This window comes from Sarcophilus harrisii, chromosome 4, assembly GCF_902635505.1.
Source record: "Sarcophilus harrisii chromosome 4, mSarHar1.11, whole genome shotgun sequence".
In the NCBI taxonomy this organism is placed as follows: Eukaryota; Metazoa; Chordata; class Mammalia; order Dasyuromorphia; family Dasyuridae; genus Sarcophilus; species Sarcophilus harrisii.
The window spans coordinates 164,549,186-164,572,016 of record NC_045429.1 but is presented as its reverse complement, the minus strand read 5'-3'; the positions used below and the strand labels follow the sequence as shown (position 1 = coordinate 164,572,016).

The 22,831-nt window shown below is 31.9% G+C and overlaps 1 protein-coding gene across 1 annotated transcript in view; it reads left to right on the top strand.

Annotated features, from left to right (window-relative positions):
- Nucleotides 1-22,831, top strand: part of ENPP1 (ectonucleotide pyrophosphatase/phosphodiesterase 1) — a 95,563-nt gene that overhangs the window by 58,522 nt on the left and 14,210 nt on the right. The window contains exons 8-21 of the mRNA XM_031964253.1: nt 1,291-1,410; nt 2,037-2,146; nt 6,152-6,217; nt 6,560-6,632; nt 10,322-10,430; nt 11,795-11,926; nt 12,412-12,443; nt 13,249-13,376; nt 14,838-14,907; nt 16,162-16,249; nt 18,516-18,682; nt 19,521-19,572; nt 22,072-22,226; nt 22,403-22,532. Coding sequence (XP_031820113.1) covers nt 1,291-1,410; nt 2,037-2,146; nt 6,152-6,217; nt 6,560-6,632; nt 10,322-10,430; nt 11,795-11,926; nt 12,412-12,443; nt 13,249-13,376; nt 14,838-14,907; nt 16,162-16,249; nt 18,516-18,682; nt 19,521-19,572; nt 22,072-22,226; nt 22,403-22,532 — 1,432 coding nt within the window. The remainder of the gene's footprint in view (nt 1-1,290; nt 1,411-2,036; nt 2,147-6,151; nt 6,218-6,559; nt 6,633-10,321; nt 10,431-11,794; nt 11,927-12,411; nt 12,444-13,248; nt 13,377-14,837; nt 14,908-16,161; nt 16,250-18,515; nt 18,683-19,520; nt 19,573-22,071; nt 22,227-22,402; nt 22,533-22,831) is intronic.

Below are 22,831 nucleotides of genomic sequence, written 5' to 3'. Positions count from 1 at the left end.
AAATTAAACTAAAAACATTCTATATATAAAAGATGACTTAAAATTATTGATTGCATAGTAATTGCTAATAGTTTGGTCATATAAATATAAAAATAATGGTCACATTGTCCACATAAAATAGATTTAGTGTTACACCAATAAATCTATGAAAGGATAGTTTTATTGTTATTAAATAATAACAATATTCATTTGAACAGGACAGAAAGTCTATAATCTCAAGGGGAAAACAAGCAGGAGTGAACAAAATAGGTTTTTTGGACAGATTTTATTATACCTTGTAATCATTTGTTAAAAAAGTAATAAAATAAACAAATAAAATAGCAAGACAGAAAAAAATAAAATATTTTCTCAATATTTGATAATCTCAAGAACATAAACTACACAAATTTCTTTTTTATTAAGAAATTATGGGAAAATTTAGAAAGTAGTTTAAGAAAAAAATAGGCTTAAACCTGCATCTTTCACAGCATACAGTAAAATTTCCACATTATTATTTAAATATAAAATGTCATATCACCAAAAAAAATTGGAAGAAAATGGAGGTATCTTTTAGAGCTATTGCAAAGTAGGGTGATTCTTAACCAAAAAGTAGATAGAAATCACAAAGATTAGTTTCATTCATTAGCCTACTTCCTTTGACCAACTTTATATTCCCAAACTTATGTTTTCCTCTGGTCTTTGTAATTGATTTGCTTTATGAATTAGCAAATGATTTTTTCCCTGACATGAATTGTCGCAAAATTTTCCAAAGCTTGAGAATTTCTTTTGCCCCAGTTTTGTGAAGGTCTTTTTGCACATCAGTCAAATTGTTTATTCTACTAACTATGCAAATTAGATTTTATTGGGAATGCATCCCATTGCAATGTGAAATAACTTCTCTAAATTTCATACAATCTGATTTCTGCCCTTCATTTCTGAGTTCTTTTTACAGCCCATTTACAGTCACAAATATCTAATAATATGTTGAAGGAAGTTTTGTTTTGTCAAAACTTGTCCTTTTGTTATTATGGTTCATAGAAATAAATATCTATATGTAAAAAGCTTACTTGTTTTATAGATGAGAAAACTGAGGTTCAGATCAGTGTTACAGACAGATTTGTATCCAGGTCCTCTGGCTGCAGAACTATTGTACCAAAAATATCTCCCTTACTGAGTAGTACAATTAGTGGCTGGCTACTCAAACCATGTTGATAATTTTATTTTAGTTAAATTTAAATTTTTGATTTTTACTGTGGTGATAGAAATATATGAAATTCATTATATTTGTATTGGTATAAATCTTCTTTTTAGGGTTTGTATCCTGAATCCCATGGAATCATTGACAACAAAATGTATGACCCAAAAATGAATGCTTCTTTTACACTTAGAAATAAAGAGAAATTCAACCCAGAGTGGTATAAAGGAGAACCTGTGAGTCCTTTGTTTAATCTTCTTAAAACATTTCGTTACTTCCCTTACTTGTTTCACTTAGAGTCGAATGTCAGATCCCCTGGAGTTTAAACAACCTATTTCCTGGTGAAAATGAAGATGGAATGGTTGGATTACACTTGATGGTGTTTGGTTATGCTGGCCTAATTCCTCCTCATACCAGCAACACTTATCTATGAGACTGGGCTGAGGAATAGTTTTTCTCTATGCAAAGTTAATTGACCCATCACAAGATGGATGCCCTAAAATTTTAGGGGCATCTAAAAGCAATTCAAATGTGCTATTCTTTCTATGTATAAAATAAAAAAAAAATCTTGTCATAGCAATTTTTTTTTTGGAAATTGGGGTTAAGTGACTTGCCCAGATATTAGCTCAGGTCTTCCTGACTTCAGGAGTGGGATTCTGTCCATTGTGCTACCTAACTGCCCCTGAAGTTTTTTTTAAATTCCCCAATTGTTTTAATTACTCTTATTCAAATAAATACACAATCCCTTCAGTAGGTAATATTTTCCAGTAGATGGAACTTGTTACATGCCTAATATGCCGATGATGAAATCTCCTGTTTCATGCTTAAAAACTTTCCTGATTCTTCTTAATTATCTCCTTAGATCTGGCTTACAACTAAGTATCAAGGTCTTAAGTCTGGCACATTTTTTTGGCCTGGATCAGATGTGAAGATTAATGGAATTTTTCCAGATATGTATCAACTATATAATGGGTATGTTTGCATGGATTTTTTTTGCTAAGGTCAAAGGATGATATATTTAGAATTAGAAGACAAATTATACCCCATCTACCCAAGCTCCCACGTTGCACAGCTGAAGAAAATCATTGGTTAATTGACCTACCTAGGGTCACATAGCCATAAAATGTCTAGAACAGGATATGAACCCAGTAGTTCCTAATTTCAGATCTAGTCCCGTATCTACTACTCAATATTACTTCTCAGTACAGTATAATGAAGAGACTTGAGTTCAAATTCTGAACTTATTATTTGTGTGCCCATGGGCACAATCTCCTAATCTCTCTGAGGCTCAATTTTCCCATAAGTGAAAGGATACAATAATACCAACATTACCTACTGTATGAAATTATTTCAAGGAAAAACCTTTACAAACTTAAAAAAGTTATAAATTGTGAGTAGTTATTAGGAGCATGTGGAAGATCACATTTTGCAATGATATTTTATACCCTTATACACAGAGCCTTAAATTCTAACATTTCAGTTTGAGAAAGTGGCAGAGTTAAAAAATTGGAAATCTATCTTAAGGAAAATATAAATGGTGACAGGACATGAATGCAGATTTTTTTTTGCCTTCTAATTATAGACTCTGAGAAGCTTTGATAGGTATGATATCCTATTAAAATCATACCATGCTGAAATCTTTGGGTATGGATAAAAGAATATAAAATATATAAATATATAATATATATATAATATATATAAATATTATATAAATATATATATAATATATATATATATATTATATAAATATATAAATATAAAAATATATATAAAAGAATATAAAATATATAGAGAAGGATGATGAAGTGTCTGGAGAAGTATGCTAGTGTTTACCCTGGCTCACAGTAAATACCTCACCTTCAACTCCCTTGATCTCTATTTCCATTTTTTCAGTAACTAAGGGGAGTAGTCATAGTTAGACTTCAAAATCCCTCAGAATCAACCTCCAGCTTCTTGAATTCCTTTTTCTGATCAAACTCTTTACCCTAATGCCCTTGATACTTTCTGAATCTGTCATGCATTCTGTTCTTAGTTTTGTACCCTTAAAATCAAACATTTCAATAACTCACTGTTTTCCCTTTTTAAATCCCCAAGGCCTTCCTCTTCCATCTCAAAAATCTCCAACCCTGGGTCATCTTCAACATATGTATTGACTATGACCTACTTCTGGATGCTCCTGGAGGAAGTCATCATTTTAAGCTCACTGAGTCCCTTATAAATTAATGTGAAAATTAATTTAATTATTATTATTAATGTGAAAAGGATTCCTTGCCACTGAATTGCAGATTAAAAAAAATTCTTATAGTTTATAATACTCTTTACAGCCAAGTGTTATTGACCTTCTCCTTTGTGTTTAAGTCCTTATTCTAGCCATGACTTTCTTTTCATCTACAGTACTACGCATTATTTCTCACCTGGGATATTATGTCAATATCCTAGCTGGTCTTCCTGCTTCAGGTTTCTCCTTTTTAAATAAATGATTGTTTATCTGACTGTCCAAATAATCTTTTTCATGAAAAAGTTTAACAATGAATCTTCTCTGATTCCTCATTATATATGGAATAAAATATAAATGTTTCGACAGGTTTTTAAAGTGATCTATAATCTTTTTCCAACTTACTTTTCCAGCTGCATTTCACTTTTCTACTTTTTTTGTACTTTATGTTTCAGACAACTGATCTGATGCCATCGTTCTTTTTCTTGATTTCTATATTTAGTAAGGTGATCTACTGTCAGAAGACCTAGATTCAATCTTGATCTTAATCCCAGATTTCCTAACACTATCTATGTGATTTTGAGCAAGTGTTTTAATCTCTCTGATTTGACTATAAAATGAGGGAATTGTACTAAACAGCCTCTAAGATATCTTCTAGCTTTGAGTCTATCATCATCTAATGAATGCATTCCTTCTGCATCTTTATTAAAATCTTCGACTTCACAGGCCAGTTTAGAGTCTTCATCTTGTTGTTTTCAGTCATGTTCAATTCTTTATAACCCCGCTTGCTTTTCTTGACAAAGATAATGAAGCGGTTTGCCTTTTCCTTCTCCATTTCATTTATAGGTGAAAAACTGAAGCAACCAGGTTAAGTGACTTGTCTAAGGCCACACAGCCAGTAAATATCTGAGTCCAGATTTGAACCTAGGAATATGAATCTTCCTTATTCCAAGCCTAGCATTCTATCTACTGTATAACCTACTTGCTCCAGCTTAAGTTCTGCCTCTGCTTTTTCATAGTTTTTTTCTGATCTATTGATCTGAAAGTCATTTCTTATCCCTAAAATGACTGCAGAATTTTACATAGTTTTTTCCTTTGTTTTTAATAACATACCATTTTAAAAGATCATATTTACTTATGTGTCTTTTTTTTCCCTGTTCTCTTCCCCACAACCCTGTTGCTTTAGACTATTGCTGTTGTAGCATGTAGGTTCACTAGTAGGATAAAGTTGTCAGTTGTTGAAGGGCAGGACACTTTTTTGTTTGCTCCAAGCCTAAGCTAAAGGAGGCAATTAATAAATAAATGTTTTGAATTAAAATAGAAAAAATATTTGAAAATTAGCCAAATTTGCTGTTAGGAAGTTTGGTAAGAACCTCATTCTGGAATTTGTTATTATTGTTTGAACAAAAAAGTTAAATAATAAAGACAACTGCCTGAAAATCATTTTTAAATCACTGCTATTAAGTGTGAGAACCATATTATAACCATATTATAAAAGTTTGCTTCTGACATTTTTTGATCTGGCAAGAGTTCTAAACTAGGATCTATTCATTTTATAATTACACATTTTTATTATATACATTTAAAATATTCTTCTGAAAAAGGGTCTATAGGTTTTGGCAAACTGCCAAGGTATCCATGAAACAAAAAAAGGAAAAGTGAGAGACACAAATTGACAGATAGAAAGAGAGAGAGAGAGAGAGATATCATGAGATCATACTCACAAAATATAAGTGGAACATTATCTTATCATTTAGCAAATAAGAGTTTTAAAAGTGAGGCCTATTTCTAAATAACTTGTGTTTAAACACACTTGTCATTACTCCTGCAGGTAGCAGGTTAAGTAATTACGTAAGACGAAAGTCCAGGTATCTAGACATTAGTTGATTTAAAACTCTTTTTAAAAAACTGTTTCAGAAAATTCATTCAACTTTGAGAACTTTAAAATAAACTTGTTCATTGTTCTCTAGAAAATGTGCACTATAAAATGAAGTAGTCTAATTACTAAATAAATTATTTGGGAAAAGAAAGACATTCAATGAAGTCCTAATTTAGAAATAAATGGTTAAAATGCTGTTGCTGTACTAGTATTTTTTCTAGTGCATGCAAGAGTTTTTTCCTTGGCTTTATTGCTCATGAATCATCTCTTCCCTTCTTCTGATGAATATCATCAAGAGAATATCTCTGTAGCAAAACAATAGTGATGTGTGTTTTATGGAATTCTTGGGCTTTTTCAATGCATAAAGTTGTTTCTAGAGTATGACTGGAGGTGGTTTGGCCCAGTGCCTGAGTATTCAGCCTTGGAGAAAGGATTCAAATCTTGTCCTTTATACATATAATCTGGAGGACAGTGGACAAGTCATTCTTCTGAATGTCATTTGATCTCTTACTTTTCTTACAAATGAGTTATCAATCTATATTAGATAAAAATCACAGATCCAGACCCCCCCCCCCGAGAAAACCTAGAAAATAAAGTAGGAAAATAAATAGTAAAGTGCCTGGCACATATTAGGTGTTAAATGAATGTTAGCTTTAAAAATTATTATTGCTTATCAAACATAGCTTGGTTTTTAAGCTAAGCATTTGGTGCCTTTTCTCTGCTTCCTTTCAGAAAGAACTTCCAGCATTTAACCTAGTGCCTGACACATAGCAGTGGTGTAATAAATAAATTGATTGATTGACTTATAGTAGCCCTTGTCATAGATATTTTTCTTTTGATTTATCTTAAAAAACACTCATTCTTTTTTCCCCCCCTTTTAAAGTTCTATGCCATTTGAAGAAAGAGTTTTGGTTATTCTTCAGTGGCTAAAGCTTCCTAAAGATAAAAGGTATGTAGCTTCAGAATTTATATTCTATGTTTTCTCTTGTCTTCTTGTCTTAGAGAAGTTAGCTATATAAATATATGTGTATTTTCAATTTAAAAATAACTTTTTAATAATCTTAATTGATTTATTTTATTATTTTATTTGTTAATATAGCCTTGACTAATCTATTGGGCTAATCATTTCAAATATTTTCAAGGCGTCAAACATATAATTTCTTTCTCAACAGTCTATTATCTCTGTAATGTGAAATGGATTTTTATTTAATATCTATTGTTGAATTAATCTTTTGTATTTTATGTTTCAATGTGTTCATAAAATATTACATTTTGATACTGTTTGATTTAGACCACACTTTTACACTCTGTATTTAGAAGAACCAGATTCTTCAGGTCATTTATATGGACCCGTCAGCAGTGAGGTAAGTATGTTTTCATTGGTGACGTTGTAGAACAAGTTAAGTGCTAACTGAACTAAGAGTTTAAGCAGGTGCTTGATGGTCTGTAGGACTTCAGGGAGAGAGCGAATGAAGGATGAGAGAAATTGTATTGAACCAAGACTTTAAACTTCTTAGAGAAACAATATTCAGGTAACTACACATATAGTTTCCTTATTTCCTAATTTGCTTCTTAAAATTGATATCAGGTCCAGGATCACTATCATTCTTCTTCTTCTCCTTTTTCTATTGAGATTAAGTGACTTACCTAGGGTCACATAGCTAGGAAGCATTAAGTTTCTGAGACCAGATTTGAACTCAGGTTCTCCTGATTTGAGGGCTGGTACTTTTTCTACTACAGTATCTAGCTGCCCTAGTATCAATTTTTAAACAAATTCTTACCAGGCAAGGATTTGTAACAATGGTGATGGTGGTGGTGGTGATGATGATGATGATTATTGACATTTATATGGCATTTTCAGATTTGCAAAGCACTATATATATGTTACATCACTATATCATCACAGTAACCCTGGGTTTTGGATATTATTCTCCTCTTTGTACAAATAAAGAAATAGACATAGAGACCTTTCACTTGTCCAGAATTACAGAGCTAGTAAGTGTCAAGGTAAGGTTTGAACTTAAAATTTCCTTGACTCCAGGTCAACAGACTGACAAAGGACCAGATCTGTGTGATTTCATAGGAGGAAGAGGGTAATGAGAAAGGAAGTTCTTTAGATAGTTTCCTATTTCTTTAAGACTTGCTTAATCATCAGAATTTTATGCAGATTTGGCAGATTGTGAATTAGGGCAAAAGTTGCCCCTAAATCTTAGCAGCATTCTCTTTGACAACTAGAAGATGAATATAGCTTATTAAACAGTAATTGAGGAAAATTCTGCTTCTATCCCATATATTAGCAAAAAATTTATATGCATATGATAGCACAATACAAATAATTTTTAGGGAAAACTATGATCAGATGATTGTTTAATTGAACAGCCAATCAATTTGTTTATATAAGGCGAGCAACCTAGTCTTTGACAAACCCAAAGATCCCAGCTTTTGGGATAAGAACTTACTGTTTGATAAAAATTGCTGGGAAAATTGGAAACTAATATGGCAGAAACTAGGCATTGATCCATACTTAACGCCGTACACCAAGATAAGGTCAAAATGGGTTCATGACCTAGGCATAAAGAATGAAATTATTAATAAATTAGAGGAACATAGGATAGTTTACCTCTCAGAACTGTGGAAGGGGAAGGTCTTTATGACCAAAGCAGAACTAGAGATCATTACTGATCACAAAATAGAAAATTTCGATTATACCAAACTGAAAAGCTTTTGTACAAACAAAACTAATGCAGACAAGATTAGAAGGGAAGCAATAAACTGGGAAAATATTTTTACAGTCAAAGGTTCTGATAAAGGCCTCATTTCCAAAATATATAGAGAATTAACTCTAATTTATAAAAAATCAAGCCATTCTCCAATTGAAAAATGGTCAAAGGATATGAACAGACAATTCTCAGATGAAGAAATTGAAACTATTTCTAGTCATATGAAAAGATGCTCCAAGTCATTATTAATCAGAGAAATGCAAATTAAGACAACTCTAAGATACCACTACACACCTGTCAGATTGGCTAAGATGACAGGAAAAAATAATGATGATTGTTGGAGGGGATGCGGGAAAACTGGGACATTGATGCATTGTTGGTGGAGTTGTGAACGAATCCAACCATTTTGGAGAGTAGTTTGGAACTATGCTCAAAAAGTTATCAAACTGTGCATACCCTTTGATCCAGCAGTGTTACTACTGGGATTATATCCCAAAGAGATTATAAAGAAGGGAAAGGGACCTGTATGTGCACGAATGTTTGTGGCAGCCCTTTTTGTAGTGGCTAGAAACTGGAAACTGAATGGATGTCCATCAGTTGGAGAATGGCTGAATAAATTGTGGTATATGAAAATTATGGAATATTACTGTTCTGTAAGAAATGACCAACAGGATGATTTCAGAAAGGCCTGGAGAGACTTACACGAACTGATGCTGAGTGAAATGAGCAGGACCAGGAGATCATTATATACTTCAACAACAATACTAGATGATGACCAGTTCTGATGGATCAGGCCATCCTCAGCAACGAGATCAACCAAATCATTTCTAATGGAGCAGTAATGAACTGAACTAGCTATACCCAGAAAAAGAACTCTGGGAGATGACTAAAAACCATTACATTGAATTACCAATCCTATATTTATGCACACATGCATTTTTGATTTCCTTCACAAGCTAATTGTACAATAACATATAAAGACAATGAAGCATGGTAGAAAGAGTATTGGATTTTGAGTCAGAAGACTTGGGTTCAAATTTTAACCTACTGCTTATTAGCTATTTAATGTTGAGAGGTCATGTTTCTCCATCTCACATGGAAAGTGAAGATTAGCTGACTTCTAAGGCCTTTACTAGGTCTAAATCTTGTTACCCTGTTTTGTTCAGTCAAATATTTAGACTGAGCTTAAGCAATGATATTCTTAATTTTCCAGAAGGGACTATGAGACTCTATGACGGGAGGTATACTTTTATTTTCTTTGATGTTCTCACTACTTGCAATACTTTGGATAAGCCCATCATTTAAATAATTAAAATCTAAAAATATTTCACATTCCAATATAAATGATCTATAAATTTTTTTTTTCAAAGTTATTTCTTTCTCTTAGTGATTGAAAGCCTATGATCAAACTTAGAAGTCTAGAGCTGATCGATCATCCAGTCCACTGATTCATACCTCCAATTTTCAAAACTGGGATCTTGGGACTCACATAAGTTAGTGATTTAACTTGCCAAGTTTACCTAAGTTAGGTAGTAAGTGACTGAACCATTATGTGAAATCATGTGTGCTGATTCTCAAGCTCTATATCTTTGCCACTGGACCAGACCCCATCACATCTCATTGCTTATAAATACTGTAGAAATCAGTTTCTTTCTCTCTTTCAGAGAATCTATTTTCCTGATTCATTTTTACCAACTAAAGGGATCTTGGTTCATCCATTTTTGAACTTAACTCTCAAATTCAATTTTGTTTGTAAGCAATAAGATAATGTAAATTCTCAGAAAAACTTAAACTTGATTTGTGTTTTTTAACAAAATGTTAACTTATGTTGCTAGTGTATCTTTGAATGGAATGACAGGTCATATTGATAGAAACTGGCATAGCTTGCTTCTATAATGGTAGAATGAATGGAGGTAAAGATTAAGATGATAGGATATATTATCTAGTATAAAACTGAATATTAATATGGAGGGTTTTTTTTCTGTGTGGAGAGTTGAAAAAGATAAATATCAGTTAATGTTCTTGCATTAATGTTCTTTTGTTTTCTAGGATTTAATGGTTTCTATGTTTAAGAAAATTATTGGTGTTGAACAGATAAATTGATTAGACACAATGCATCAATGATTTCCTGTCTCAATTATATTCGTGCTCAATTATATTTTCCTGGTTTCAATGACCCCCCTGACTTTTGAATCTCAAATGAATATTCTATGTCATATAGATATGCACTTCAATGTGTTCTTCCTTAAAAATATACATTTATAGAAAAGGAAATATTTGGAGAAAAATTTCAATCACAAGTCTGTTGCATTACAATTTCTTCTCTTTCCTAGATTATCAAGACATTACAGAGAGTTGACAACATTGTTGGCATGTTGATGGATGGTCTTAAAGCAATGAATTTACACAGATGCATAAATCTTATTCTTGTGTCAGATCATGGTAATTTAAATTCATATCATTTAAACTTGATATTAGAGATGTCAAGAGATTAATTACATTGACCCTGACTTCCCTTGTAGTTTCCTTCTTATTCTGGCATCTCATAATAATAGTTAGGGAAAATATGATGTGACGTGCAAATTAGAGGAAAATTTAAAACTGAACTGCCAAAGTGAAGTAAAGGGTAGAGTAATTGTTGGTTCATTTAGGATGGAGACAACCATTCATCTAAGTCATTATAAGATGATTTAAAAGCTCTCCCCCCAAAAAATTATATAATTTGGTATTTTAGGCCATGCCATTTTCATGAAACTTTTCTATCTTTTGTTGAAGCAGATATGAGGTAGACTATTAATTAGACCTGACCTTAGCATATTTCAACTCTTAAAATATTGTTTCTTTTTTGATTGTGAACTGCTGTTTACTATGTTAATGACATAATGTTGAGAAAGTGAGAGAAGTGTGCAGATAGGGTATTGAAAATAACTTCTGTGAAATAGAAATTATTTTGTTGGACAATAAAATAATCATGGCAAAAAACCATAAAACAATAAAAAGTCCAAGGAGAGATCAGTTTTATTATTAATTCTCTAGATAAACTCGCCCACGCTACTTGGTTTTGTTTCCTATCTATAAAACTGAAATGATGCTATTCTCAACACACAAAACTAATTTGATAGTGTTTGAATAAGGATAAGTATTAAAAAAGATAAATCAGCAATCAAAATGTTTCAAAAAATAAATATTAATGAGTTTTAGAGGAAGACACAGATAGTATAACAAGATCAGATAATAGTGATTGATAGAAACTAACATTCTCGGTTAGGTAGAGGGAGAACATGTTTCATGCTTCTTTTCTATTCTCTATAGAATGAAAGCACAAATATATCACATGGTTGGAATGCTAAACTTGCTAAATGAAATTCTTTTCAATTTTTTATTTTTTATTTTTATCTTCAGTTCCAAATTCTCTCCCTCCCTGCATTCCTTCCTTCTCATACCCATTGGGAAAGCAAGAAAAGTAATTTATTACATTAGTCATATTGTGGGAGGGGGGGAGAGGGAAGCAAGACAAATTATTTTTAAATAGAGCGAAAAATATGCTTAAATATGCACTCAGAGGCTATCAGTTCTCTATCTAGAGGTTGATTGCATTTTTTTTTTTATCATGACTCCTTTGGAATTGTCAATGACTCATGGAATTCTTAAGAGAAAGTTCATTCTGCCTAATAAAGGTTTTTCTCTCTCCTTCCCTCCCTTCTTCACTCCTATCCCTCCCTCCCTCCTTTTCTCCCTCCTTTCCTCTTTCCCTTCTTCTCTTCCTCCCTCCCAGCTGGTTTTCAAATGCTTTTTTTTCTCCTTAGGAATGGAACAAGGTAGCTGTAAAAAATATGTCTATCTGAACAAGTATCTGGGGGATGTTAAAAATGTCAAAGTATTTTATGGTCCTGCAGCTCGATTTAGAATTTTTGATGTTCCAGATAATTATCAGACTTGTAAGTATTTCACCTTATCAGAAAATGAATGATTATATTCAGAATTGTAATTATAAGTCAAATTTAGTCAATATTGACCAGAAAGAAGAAAAGGCATCAGATAGATAAGTATGGTACTTTCCTTTTGATCTTTAGATTAGCAGCCTGAATCTTCTGCAACTCAAATAATTTTTTTGAAATTCTACTGGCAGAGAAAAGTATAGCCATGCTTTCTTAAGCCCTCCACCCTGACTTGCTAAATTTTAATCTTGTTGTGTGACCTTTTATATTCAGGTCACATTTATTTCAACTTATTGTGAAAACATATCAGGGAGTATATATGTAATGCATGGTAACTTCACAAATAAATATTTGAAACCTTAAATATGTAACACAATACTTTTGCTTGAATTCCTTTGTCATCATTATTATTATTCTTACAGTCTTGTTTTAATTTCTAGTTATGTAATAAATTCTCACTTACTAATTATCTGGTATTCTTTCAGTTAGTTATGAAGACATTGCCAGTAATCTTTCTGTAAGTATTATTTGCTTTGCAAAATCTAAATGTTCTCAATTTCATTAAATATGTATATGTAAATTTAAATGAAAATCATTGAAGGGGTGGATATGTTAAACTTTATCCTACTATGTCTTAAGTAAAGAATGTAAAGCCTGTATAGTGGGATTGTAAGTTTGAAATTTTTGCATATGAGGGTTTATCTTGCCTAACTTTATCATTCTATTGAAGAGAATATTTGTAAACTGATTAGATAGTCAATAGCCAGAACAAACAATATTTAGTGACAACAATGTGTCCTATCTAGAACATTTTAGCCAGCTTTGGAATTGGGCTTAGAAAAGTCCTGAGAAATAGTTTCTGTTTTATTTTGATGGTTCTATTTCATTGTCAAGTTGGCAGGAAACATTTTCATTGTGATCTTCAAAGTTATTTTATTGTAAGCTTACTCATTTGAAGGCTTTGTACTTGTGTCCCAAGAGCTTGTGATTTCATTGGTGTACATAATACTTTCACCAATATGATTCCCTTTATGCTTTAGTGGATACTCTTCTTGAATTGGTATGCCAAACTTTTGATTCTGAGCCTCTCCAAATATGTCCTCAGACAAAACATCAGTATTATATTTTCAAGTTCATATTCATATGCTTTCTAATCCTTTATGGTGAACCTCAGAGCATTTTATTCTGCTGGCATAATCTTCAAGAACCCAAGATAACTTCTGTGCCATAATGGAAAAATAAAATTAGACTTTAATGGAGGATTTCTTGGAAAGCATGAAGATAATGATTTTGCTTATTTTAAATTATAATTATGATTTTAGTGTATGGAACCAGATCAGCACTTCAAACCTTATTTGAAACAATTTTTACCTAAACGTTTACACTATGCTAAGAATGATAGAATTGAGCCCTTGACATTCTACTTGGATCCTCAGTGGCAACTTGCAATGTAAGTCCTGCCTTTGTCTCCTCTTTCATACCTTCTGTGAAGTAAGGACATAAAGTTATAAAAAATTGTTTGTGGCAGAGTATGTGAGGATAGTTTGTATTAGAATTATAATGAGAGTGCATTCAATTATATAAAAAGCTTTATGTGTATTATGTTGTTTAATTAGCGGACAGTCATCCTAAGAAGTAGGTGCTATTATTAACTTCATTTTACAAGTTAAGAAACTGAGTCTGGGAGAAGCTAAATGATTTTCTCAGGGTCATCAACTAGTAATAGAGAGCAATAATAACAATAATTTAATAAAAATTACTATTGTTTATATACCTCTTTAAGATTTGCAAAACTCTTTTCATTTTATCTTGATACTCACAATATCCTTATGAGATGTTTTTGCAGAAGAGGCCACTGAGCCTGAGAAAGTTAAGTGACTTGCCTAGTATCACACAACTAGTAAAGTATTTCGTGGAAGAGTTTGAACCCAGGATAGAGAAAAATAAAAGTTGGGAATTTAGAAGTAAGCTGGTCAGATAACAAGATCTAGATTAGGATTGTGACTAGAGAAATAAAAAGAAAGGTATACAACAATCAGCAGGACTGATGGAAATAGGTATACTCAAGATACTTAAGGAGGCTCTTGTTCTTAAAAGGAAATTGTTAAAAGATATACAACATGAAGAAGGGACGGAGAGATAGGGAAACCAGTTAATCACATGTTAGCAGGATATTCAAAATAAAGATATTTATAATGATCTGTCACTTTAAAATGCAATGAAAGCTTGGAAACATGAAAGTGAATTGTTATTTGCTTAATCTCACCAATCTTATCTTTTATTTGATTTTTTTCTTAACATTTAAATGACCTTTAGAGTTTTGTTAATTCCTATTCCTTAAAATATTGGTTTGTAAGTAGTTTCAAGCAAATGCTACTGAGTTGCAAACTTTGCAAAGGTAAGGAGTGTACCAGTTGTTTTCTATCTTGCCTCAGAGTATTTTAATAGGACTCCTTGCATCTGGTCATGCAAAGAAAATTATGGACCAATTAAGTAACACTATTCATAAACCAAGACTTAAAGCATCAAAATGTGTAATGACCATCAAGTAGAAAGTGGTTGAATTTAAATAATGAGCTAGGAGTCAAGTAATGATATTTTGTTGAATATTTTGTCTTTTAATATCACAAAATTTTTGGGAAAGAGAGCAAAGAGAGGGGAGACAGAAAGACAAAAGAAAACAATATCTCTTATTCATTTTATAAGATAATATAAAAAACTTGAACAATATATTTTTAAAGCTACCTAATCAGCCTTGTGTCTTCACCGAAGGTCCTTATTTTTAGCTTATCAGCCAAGCAAGCATATATTAAGCAGCTACTGTACTCCAGGCACAATAAATGTAAAAAAATTCATTCTAGTAATATATGTCAATATATATAATGTTAATTAATGTGTCTGTCAAAATTAGGAATCCAACAGAGAAAAAATATTGTGGATTTGGATTCCATGGTTCAGATAATATATTCTCAAATATGCAAGTAAGTGCAAATACTATACTTTGTTATCTTTTTGAAAACTATTTGATGAATATCTACAAACTTATATCTCAGTTTAAGAAAGTCTGATATGTGAAAATCCAAAGAGTAATTCTCTGTTTGCAAAAAGGATTTTAAAAAAAATCCTTTAAAATTAAGTTCCTCATACACTTGAAATTATTTGATTTGTTACAAATTGATTTACATGTGATTTTTCAGGAGATGCTTACAGTGAGGCTACCTCTATAAAAATGTTAAAATCTTGATTGCTACATTTATTAGTTTTAGAACCATGGGGTTTCATTTAATTTTTATAAGCTTCTACATTGCTTTTTTTTTTTTTTTTTTTTTTGGAGAAATAGGAATAATAATAGTACTACTCTTACAAGATTGTTGTGTGAAATGATGTTTATAAAGTGCTTCTTAATGTACTTGTAAATTACTTATTCAGTTGTGTCACTTGCATTTAAAGGCATCTCTATTCTTCTCATCACCTAAGTTTGTATCTAAGGAGTTGCCCTCAACTGTCTTATCTCACTTTCACTCAACAACTATTTTGCTAAATATCGTCATTTCTACTTCCACATTTCTTTTATCTCTCTCTTTTCTACTCATATGATCACCACCAAAACTATGCTGGTAAATGTTTAACAACCAGCTCTCCAGGAGGAACAAAGTATGCTTGACATAGTATATTACTAATGCAAATTTTTTATTTAGTAATTTTTAAAGTAACAATGTAATATCTTATTAATATAATATTAATATAAAATAGTAATGTAATGTTAATGTTAAAATTATTAATTAATTAATATTCCTTAATTATTAGTATGTATTTTTCTTATACTAATGTAAGTATACATATTGTCCCCTTTTAAAAAATATATCCTCCTTGAGGGCAGAGATTATTTTGATCTTTGTATCTTTATGATCTTGACAGTACCTGGTACATGCTCAATTAATTAACATTTAACTTTCAAGTCATTTAAACTTTGTGAATCTTAGTATCTCCATCTATTAAATGGCAATAATAATAGTTACACCCTGCCTATATCATAGGGTAATTTATACTAAACATATCATTATAAGATATCATTACTAATAAAAATATTTACTTTATCGATTGACATTTTCCTTCTAATTTCCCCTAAGAATATACAAATAAACGATTCAATTAAAATGCTATAGATGACAGCTATTTTCGCACATCTCAATGTATTTTGACACTAAATACTTATCTTTTTGATCAAAATACAGGCCCTCTTCATTGGCTATGGACCTGCATTCAAGCATAATACTAAAGTTGAACCCTTTGAAAACATTGAAATTTATAACTTAATGTGTGGTAAGTGAAAACTGTTTCATGATTTCTGAGAATTTATGTGGAATGAAAATCTAGCTATTAGTTTACTCTATGTACATTAATAAAATGGTATATTTGGAATGATCCTTAATATTTTCATTGTTGTTCTCTCTTAACTCTATTGACATAATTTATTTAATCCCAGATATTGGGGCCCACTTGTGCAAAATAAGATTTGAGACTAGAATGTCATATTTTGGGAAAAAACAAATCTGTGAAAATCAGAATAATATGAAATATTATTGGACAGGTTGGCAGGAACTATGTTGAGAGTTTTAAGCAAAAGGCTTGACAAAAGAGACCTAGTAAAATTTTTTGAGAAGAGAGAATTAACATGTTTAGACCTGAACTTTAGGCATATTGATTTAATAGCTAGTTGGAAGATGAATTTGAATCAAAAAGATTTGAGGCTGGGGAAATCAATTAGCATACTATCGTAATCCAGGTGAGAAATTATGAGGCATCTTAAATTTCAGACCCTAAAGAGGCCTTCAAGTGCCTCATTTTATAGTTTAGAAAAACTGAGACACAAAGAGATCATAGAAACCTAGAGTAATAGATTTATAGCTAGAAAGACTTTAATCTGCCTTAAGACAGATGAGGTAACTGAGGTCTTTAGAAAATAAGAGGATTGCCCAAGTTAACACAGGTAGTAAGTATCTGAACTGAGATCTGGACCCCTTTCTTCCTCACTCCAAGTTTAATGCTTGATCCATTATATTATGCTTCTGTCTTTTGCCTGACATTTCTTGTTCAAATTCACAGAGGTAGTAAGTGGCAGAAGTGGGATATAAACTTAAGTCCTCTGATTTTCCATCAAGAAACATTCCCTGAATTGTGGCTTGAATTAATGTAGAGTTTATGTAAGGAAAGAAGAATTTGAATATGAGATATCATAGGGATAGGATTAAGAAGATTTGGAAATCTAATTACATGTGCATTGAGAGGAAGGAAAGGCTGATTTAAAGTTTTTAAACATGGATTAGAGGAAAAATGCTGATGTCAACAGAAATGGGGAATTTTGGAGAAAAAATAAGGTCTGGATGAAATATGGGATTGAGTTGTTTATTGGATGTTCAAGTAGAAATGTTCAGCAGGTAGTTGTTGATGTAGTACAAGAGTTCAGGAGACAGATGAAGGCTGGATATATAGAGGTGGAAATCATCTGCAGGGAGATAATAATATAAAGATTGGGAATAGTACCAATAAGAACACCAAGGGAGAAAATGTAGAGAGAGAAGAAAAAATGGATTAGAAATGAATCTTGTCCAATAAGGACCCATAATGTGATAGATAAAGATGATAATCCAGCAAAAGAGTCTTATAAGGAGAAATTCTACAAGTAGGAGAACCAATAGAAAGAAGCATCAGTGACGTCAGTGAAAGAGAAATTGTAAGAAAGTGAAGAAGCAATAATGATAGAGACCTGAGAAAAGAGACAGTTATCCCTGAAAGGAGGAAGAAATGGATAAGAAGAGAAAGTACCATCACTGTTCCATGAGAATGAGTTTGCAATGATGGCAGGAATACATTTAGAATATCTTGGGTTTATTGTCACTATATATGAATTGGATTTTTTATGATTTGTTCAATTATATTTTTAAATGTTTCTTAATCCTTCTATATTCTGGCATTTGAAAAATCTGAAGTATTTGCAATGTATAATAAATGTATGATAAAAATTGTTTTTCACTGAAAATTTCCTAAGTATAATATGTGAAGTCTCTTAAAGTTTCCAATAAAATCTAAAATAAATAAAATAAGTCTAAAATAAATGAAAACAATATAAATCCCTTAAAATTTCCCCCCTATATAGATCTTATAAAAACTTATGTACATTAACTTTTAAGAATATAATTAAAATCATTAGGCATAATACGATGAGCTATATATTTCTGCTATTAGGGATCCTGAGGTTAGTGGCTTGTTGGAGTCCAGAAGTACTAAGCTGTAGTAAACTAAGTAAATTAAGTGTGCATCAAAATCGTGAGCACCAGGTGGGATATAAACTACCCCTTATAGAGAAACAAACCAGGTTGGATCAGAAATGGAGCAGGTCTTGTACTATTCAATATTAGGATAAAACCTGTGAGTGGTCACCACATTTCCGGGCTGGGTGACAGAGAGAAATCCAATCTTTAAAAAGTAATATAATAATGCTATTTAAGAAAGATCTGTCATTTTCTATCTTTTTATATTGAGTTTAAGTTCTTTCAAATAATTATCCACCATTCTTGAATCATTGTAGATTTACTGAATTTGAAACCAGCTTCAAATAATGGAACTCATGGAAGTCTTAACCATCTTCTAAAGAAACCTGTTCACATACCAGAGCATCCCAAAGAAGTAAGCCACATAGCAAAATGTCCTTTTATGAAGAAAACAAAAGAAAACCTTGGTTGCTCATGTGACTCGGTAAGGAGGAGAAAGATACTCATTTGAGTGTTATATTTTTCAGTATGCAATACAGTATAGAAGATATTTAATGAATGTTTGATGATGAAATAAAACTATGCAGCAGTAGAAAATAGTTTTTTAAATTCTTGGACTGGTTGAGTATTTTTATTTTAGTTTTTCAGATTGACTTCCTGGTTTTTTACTTTGACTTTTGTGCTTTGTCAGTGGCTTGCTCTAAATTGATTAAGAGAAATTGAGTCATTGCTAAACAGTGGAGTATGTTGTATCATTTACTATTATTGAGAGAAAGACAGAGACAGAAAAGGAGAACATGGGACATTGATTTAAGTTGGGCATGATCTTTATTTTCTGTCATATCGTTTATGTCATTTAAATATATAGAGAATAAAGAGGTGGTAATTCTTTGATGACAAATTTAGCTTGATTGTATTTACCTCTCATTACACATTTATGGTTAAAAACTTGTACAGGTGATAAATTTGTGGTGAGATTTTCCAAACATATGGAATAATCATCTGTGAAGGTATTTTAGAGGCTAATTTCTCTTTTTTCCCCTCTGGTCTCAGTAAGAAGATGGTGGGAATAGAGATGGAATAAAATGACTAGTTTCCAATATTTGTATTTCCAATGTTTTACTTACACTAAAACCTAATGCTGAAATTTTATGGAATTAGGATAATTAATAATAACATTTTCCCATACAAGACCTCCAAATGTCAAATTTTATACAGGATTAATATTAATTCATTATGATGTCTAGTTCTTATGTTAAAGATATAAACAATGATAATGCAAATTCATATAAATTCCTTTTTAAATTTTTCAAACATTTTAGGTTTCATCCATGATGGATTTTCAGTCGGAGTTAAATATGACCACAGAAGAAGGTAACACAGTCTTATTTTCATGTAAAGCCTGAGGAAATGCAAAAGTTCATTTTTATTCAGAAACATAAGAAACATGTGAGTTTCTTGTAGAAATTCCAAAAAGGAGCTTCTACTATTAATGTACCTACCTGGTGAAACACAGTGGTCTCTTTGTTTTGGACAGTCTAGACTGTTAGTCATAAGGGGGGCAGGAGTATTTACACTGGAAATAGTGAGCAATATCACTCTTTATGACCACAAGGAAGATGTTTTCAAGGTTTGAGCACCTCAAATGATGGTTTAATATTGCCATCAATAGCTTCTACTAAAACTCCTATGTACATGGGATGCTGTGCTAGGCATCAGGGACCATATTAAAGTGATTCAGTATACCAAAAGTTGGGCTGGTTAAAATTTTGAATAAAAATTAGAAATATTCAAATTATTTTTTCCAATTTTAACCTGTGCATCACTTAGATGAAGCCTAAAATCACTAAGACAGCAGCTCTTGTATAATTCTGCAGAATATTGGGGACTACTGAGTTTTCAACCCTGAACCTAAAATTGTCTAGTTTTCTTGTATAGAGATGGTTCAGTTTCCTTTTTTACATAGCTATGTTTTTCATAAGATAATATTTTGATTAGAATAGTTATGTGGCCTATCATGTTTTTTTTGTATTCCTAATGTGTTAGATCGTATAATCAAGATTTAAAAAAAAATTCTTTGAAGTTAGGCAAACTGAACTAAGTTAGGCAAAAATTAATAAGGATGAATAAATGTAAATCACTATATTGCTTCAGAGTCAATTGCATGAGTGCTGAACCAGTTAGCCATAACTAGACAATGGTTCATAAAACATTGTAATAATAACAATAACTTGCATTTATATAGATCTTTCAAATTTGCAAAAAAATTTTTACAAATATTTTCTTGTTTAATCCTTGCAACAATCTTGGAAGGTAAGTGTTGAAGAAATACATTGTACAAAATTGGGAGGGGGGAATTATTGTCCCCATGCACTTTGCCTTGATTAAGCTATGGCCAGAGTATTATGTTTGGGTCTGGGGGTTGTGTTTTATCAAGAGTATTAATAAATTACAGTGTGTCTGAAAGAGAAAAAACCAGGATGACAAGAATTAGAAATCATTCCATATAAGGATTAGTTGAAGGGAGTAGGAATGTTTAATCAAAAAGAAAAGTGTTAGGATGATAGTAAAATTGTCTACCTTTTTGAACGATTGCTATATATTTGAAAGACTAGACATGTTTTGCTTGGCCTGAGATGGTAGAATTCTGAGATGAGCAGAAGACAGTTTTTTGTTTCCATCTAAGGAAAAAACAGATGTCAAAATAAAATTGATGTTCTAAGTGGGTAGAGTTAATCACTATTGAGGAAATGCTATAGTAATTGGGGATGTCACAAAGGATGTTGCTTCTCATTTGTAAATTGAATTAAGTGACCTTTAAGATCTCTACCAAATCTAAGATCCTACAATTCTTTAATTTTAATTTCACCTTTGCTAATCTATATGCTGTACAATTTGATTGTCCTAAAAACAAACAAAACTGGTTCACTTGCAGAGATTAAGAAATTTTCATTTTAGAATATATCAGAAACCTGGGAAGAATCACTAATGAAGACAACAGATACTTAACAATGATAAAAACCAAAGGGATTTAGAAAATTTCATAAACCCAGTTTGAAGTAGCCTTATTGTAACTAGCGCCCAGGATACCCCAGAATCAGCTGTATTCAGGATAAGCAAAAGTCCTTAATCTTTATTCTTGGTTCCCAGACAGGGGATTGAACAGGATGGAAGCAGAATCTCCCCGACCATCTTCCCTCGTCTCCCGCCAAGAATGTGTCTCTGGCTAGCTTTATTCCACCCCCTAGTCCCTCCTACATCCTCTATACACCAATCAATGAGTCAGTACGGATAGTGGAAAGGACCATTTTCCAAGCATATGCCCATAGAGTATCAGAAGTTAGCCTCACTCAGCAGTCCCGATCTCATACACACACACACACACACACACACACACATATATATATTCTGGTGACCTTGTGATTTCTCAAACCTATAATGTTTTTTTCTTACTGGTTTCTCTTTGTCTGCTTATAGGCAAAAGCTACAATGAGCTTTCCTTTTTTTTTTTTTTTTTTTTTTTTGAGGCAATTGGGGTTAAATGACTTGGCCAGGATTGCACCGCTAGGAAGTGTTAAGTGTCTGAAGCTGGATTTGAACTCAGGTCCTCTTGACTTCAAAGCCAGTGCTCTGTCCACTGCCCATCTAGCTGCCCCATCTCTTTTTCTCTTTTTGAATTTTTTTGATTTTACTATTTTAAAAGAGCTTTAGAGTATTAAATCGACTTCCAAATGGGGATAAAAACAGGAAAATATTAGGAGAATGAATGTGGAAAAAATATTTTTTCACTTTTGCTGATATGCCAAATGGATTTTGTAATTTTGTAATTTGTCCTCTAGATCATGTTTTATTTTCCTTCTCTTACAATTTTAGAAAGGATAGTCAAGCGAAACATTCTGCCCTATGGAAGGCCTAGGGTTCTTCAAAAGAACAGTACTTTTTGTCTTCTTTACCAGCACCAGTTTGTAAATGCATACAGCCATGACATCACAATGCCACTCTGGAGTTCCTACAACGTTGGTAAAAATGTAAGTATATGTGACAGTGATATACTCTTCCTCATAAGCATCTCTAAATGTCTTTCCTAATTCTAGCATTCTTTGAGACTACACTTGGCTTTGTCTTTTAACTGGTTCTATGACCTTGTGAAAACAATTTAACCTAATTTTATGAAGCTCAATGAATGATTTATTTTGTTCCTTAGGACAGTTTCTCTGCAGAAGACTTTTCAAACTGTTTCTATCAGGATCATCGAATATCTCCAAGTCCCATACAGAAGTGTTCATTTTACAAAAACAATCCAAAGCTAAATTATGGATTTCTTTCCCCTCCACGTAAGTGTAACTTTCTTTAGACCCACACTACATTATGATGAATCTGTTTGCTCAATAGTTGTTTTATTATGGTTTTTGAAAATTTAATAATAATTTTAATTTTACAAAAATATTTTCAATATGTAAGAACTAGGACAATGCTAATATCACAGATATAATTGTTTTGCTTTCTTGTGCAAAAATTAGGAGAAAGCTCATGGTGGATCTTGTATCTAGAGTAAAAAGAACTTAAGAGTCTATTTGATTCAACCCCCACATTCTACAGATAAGGAATTAGTGACCTGGGGATCTTAAGTAAT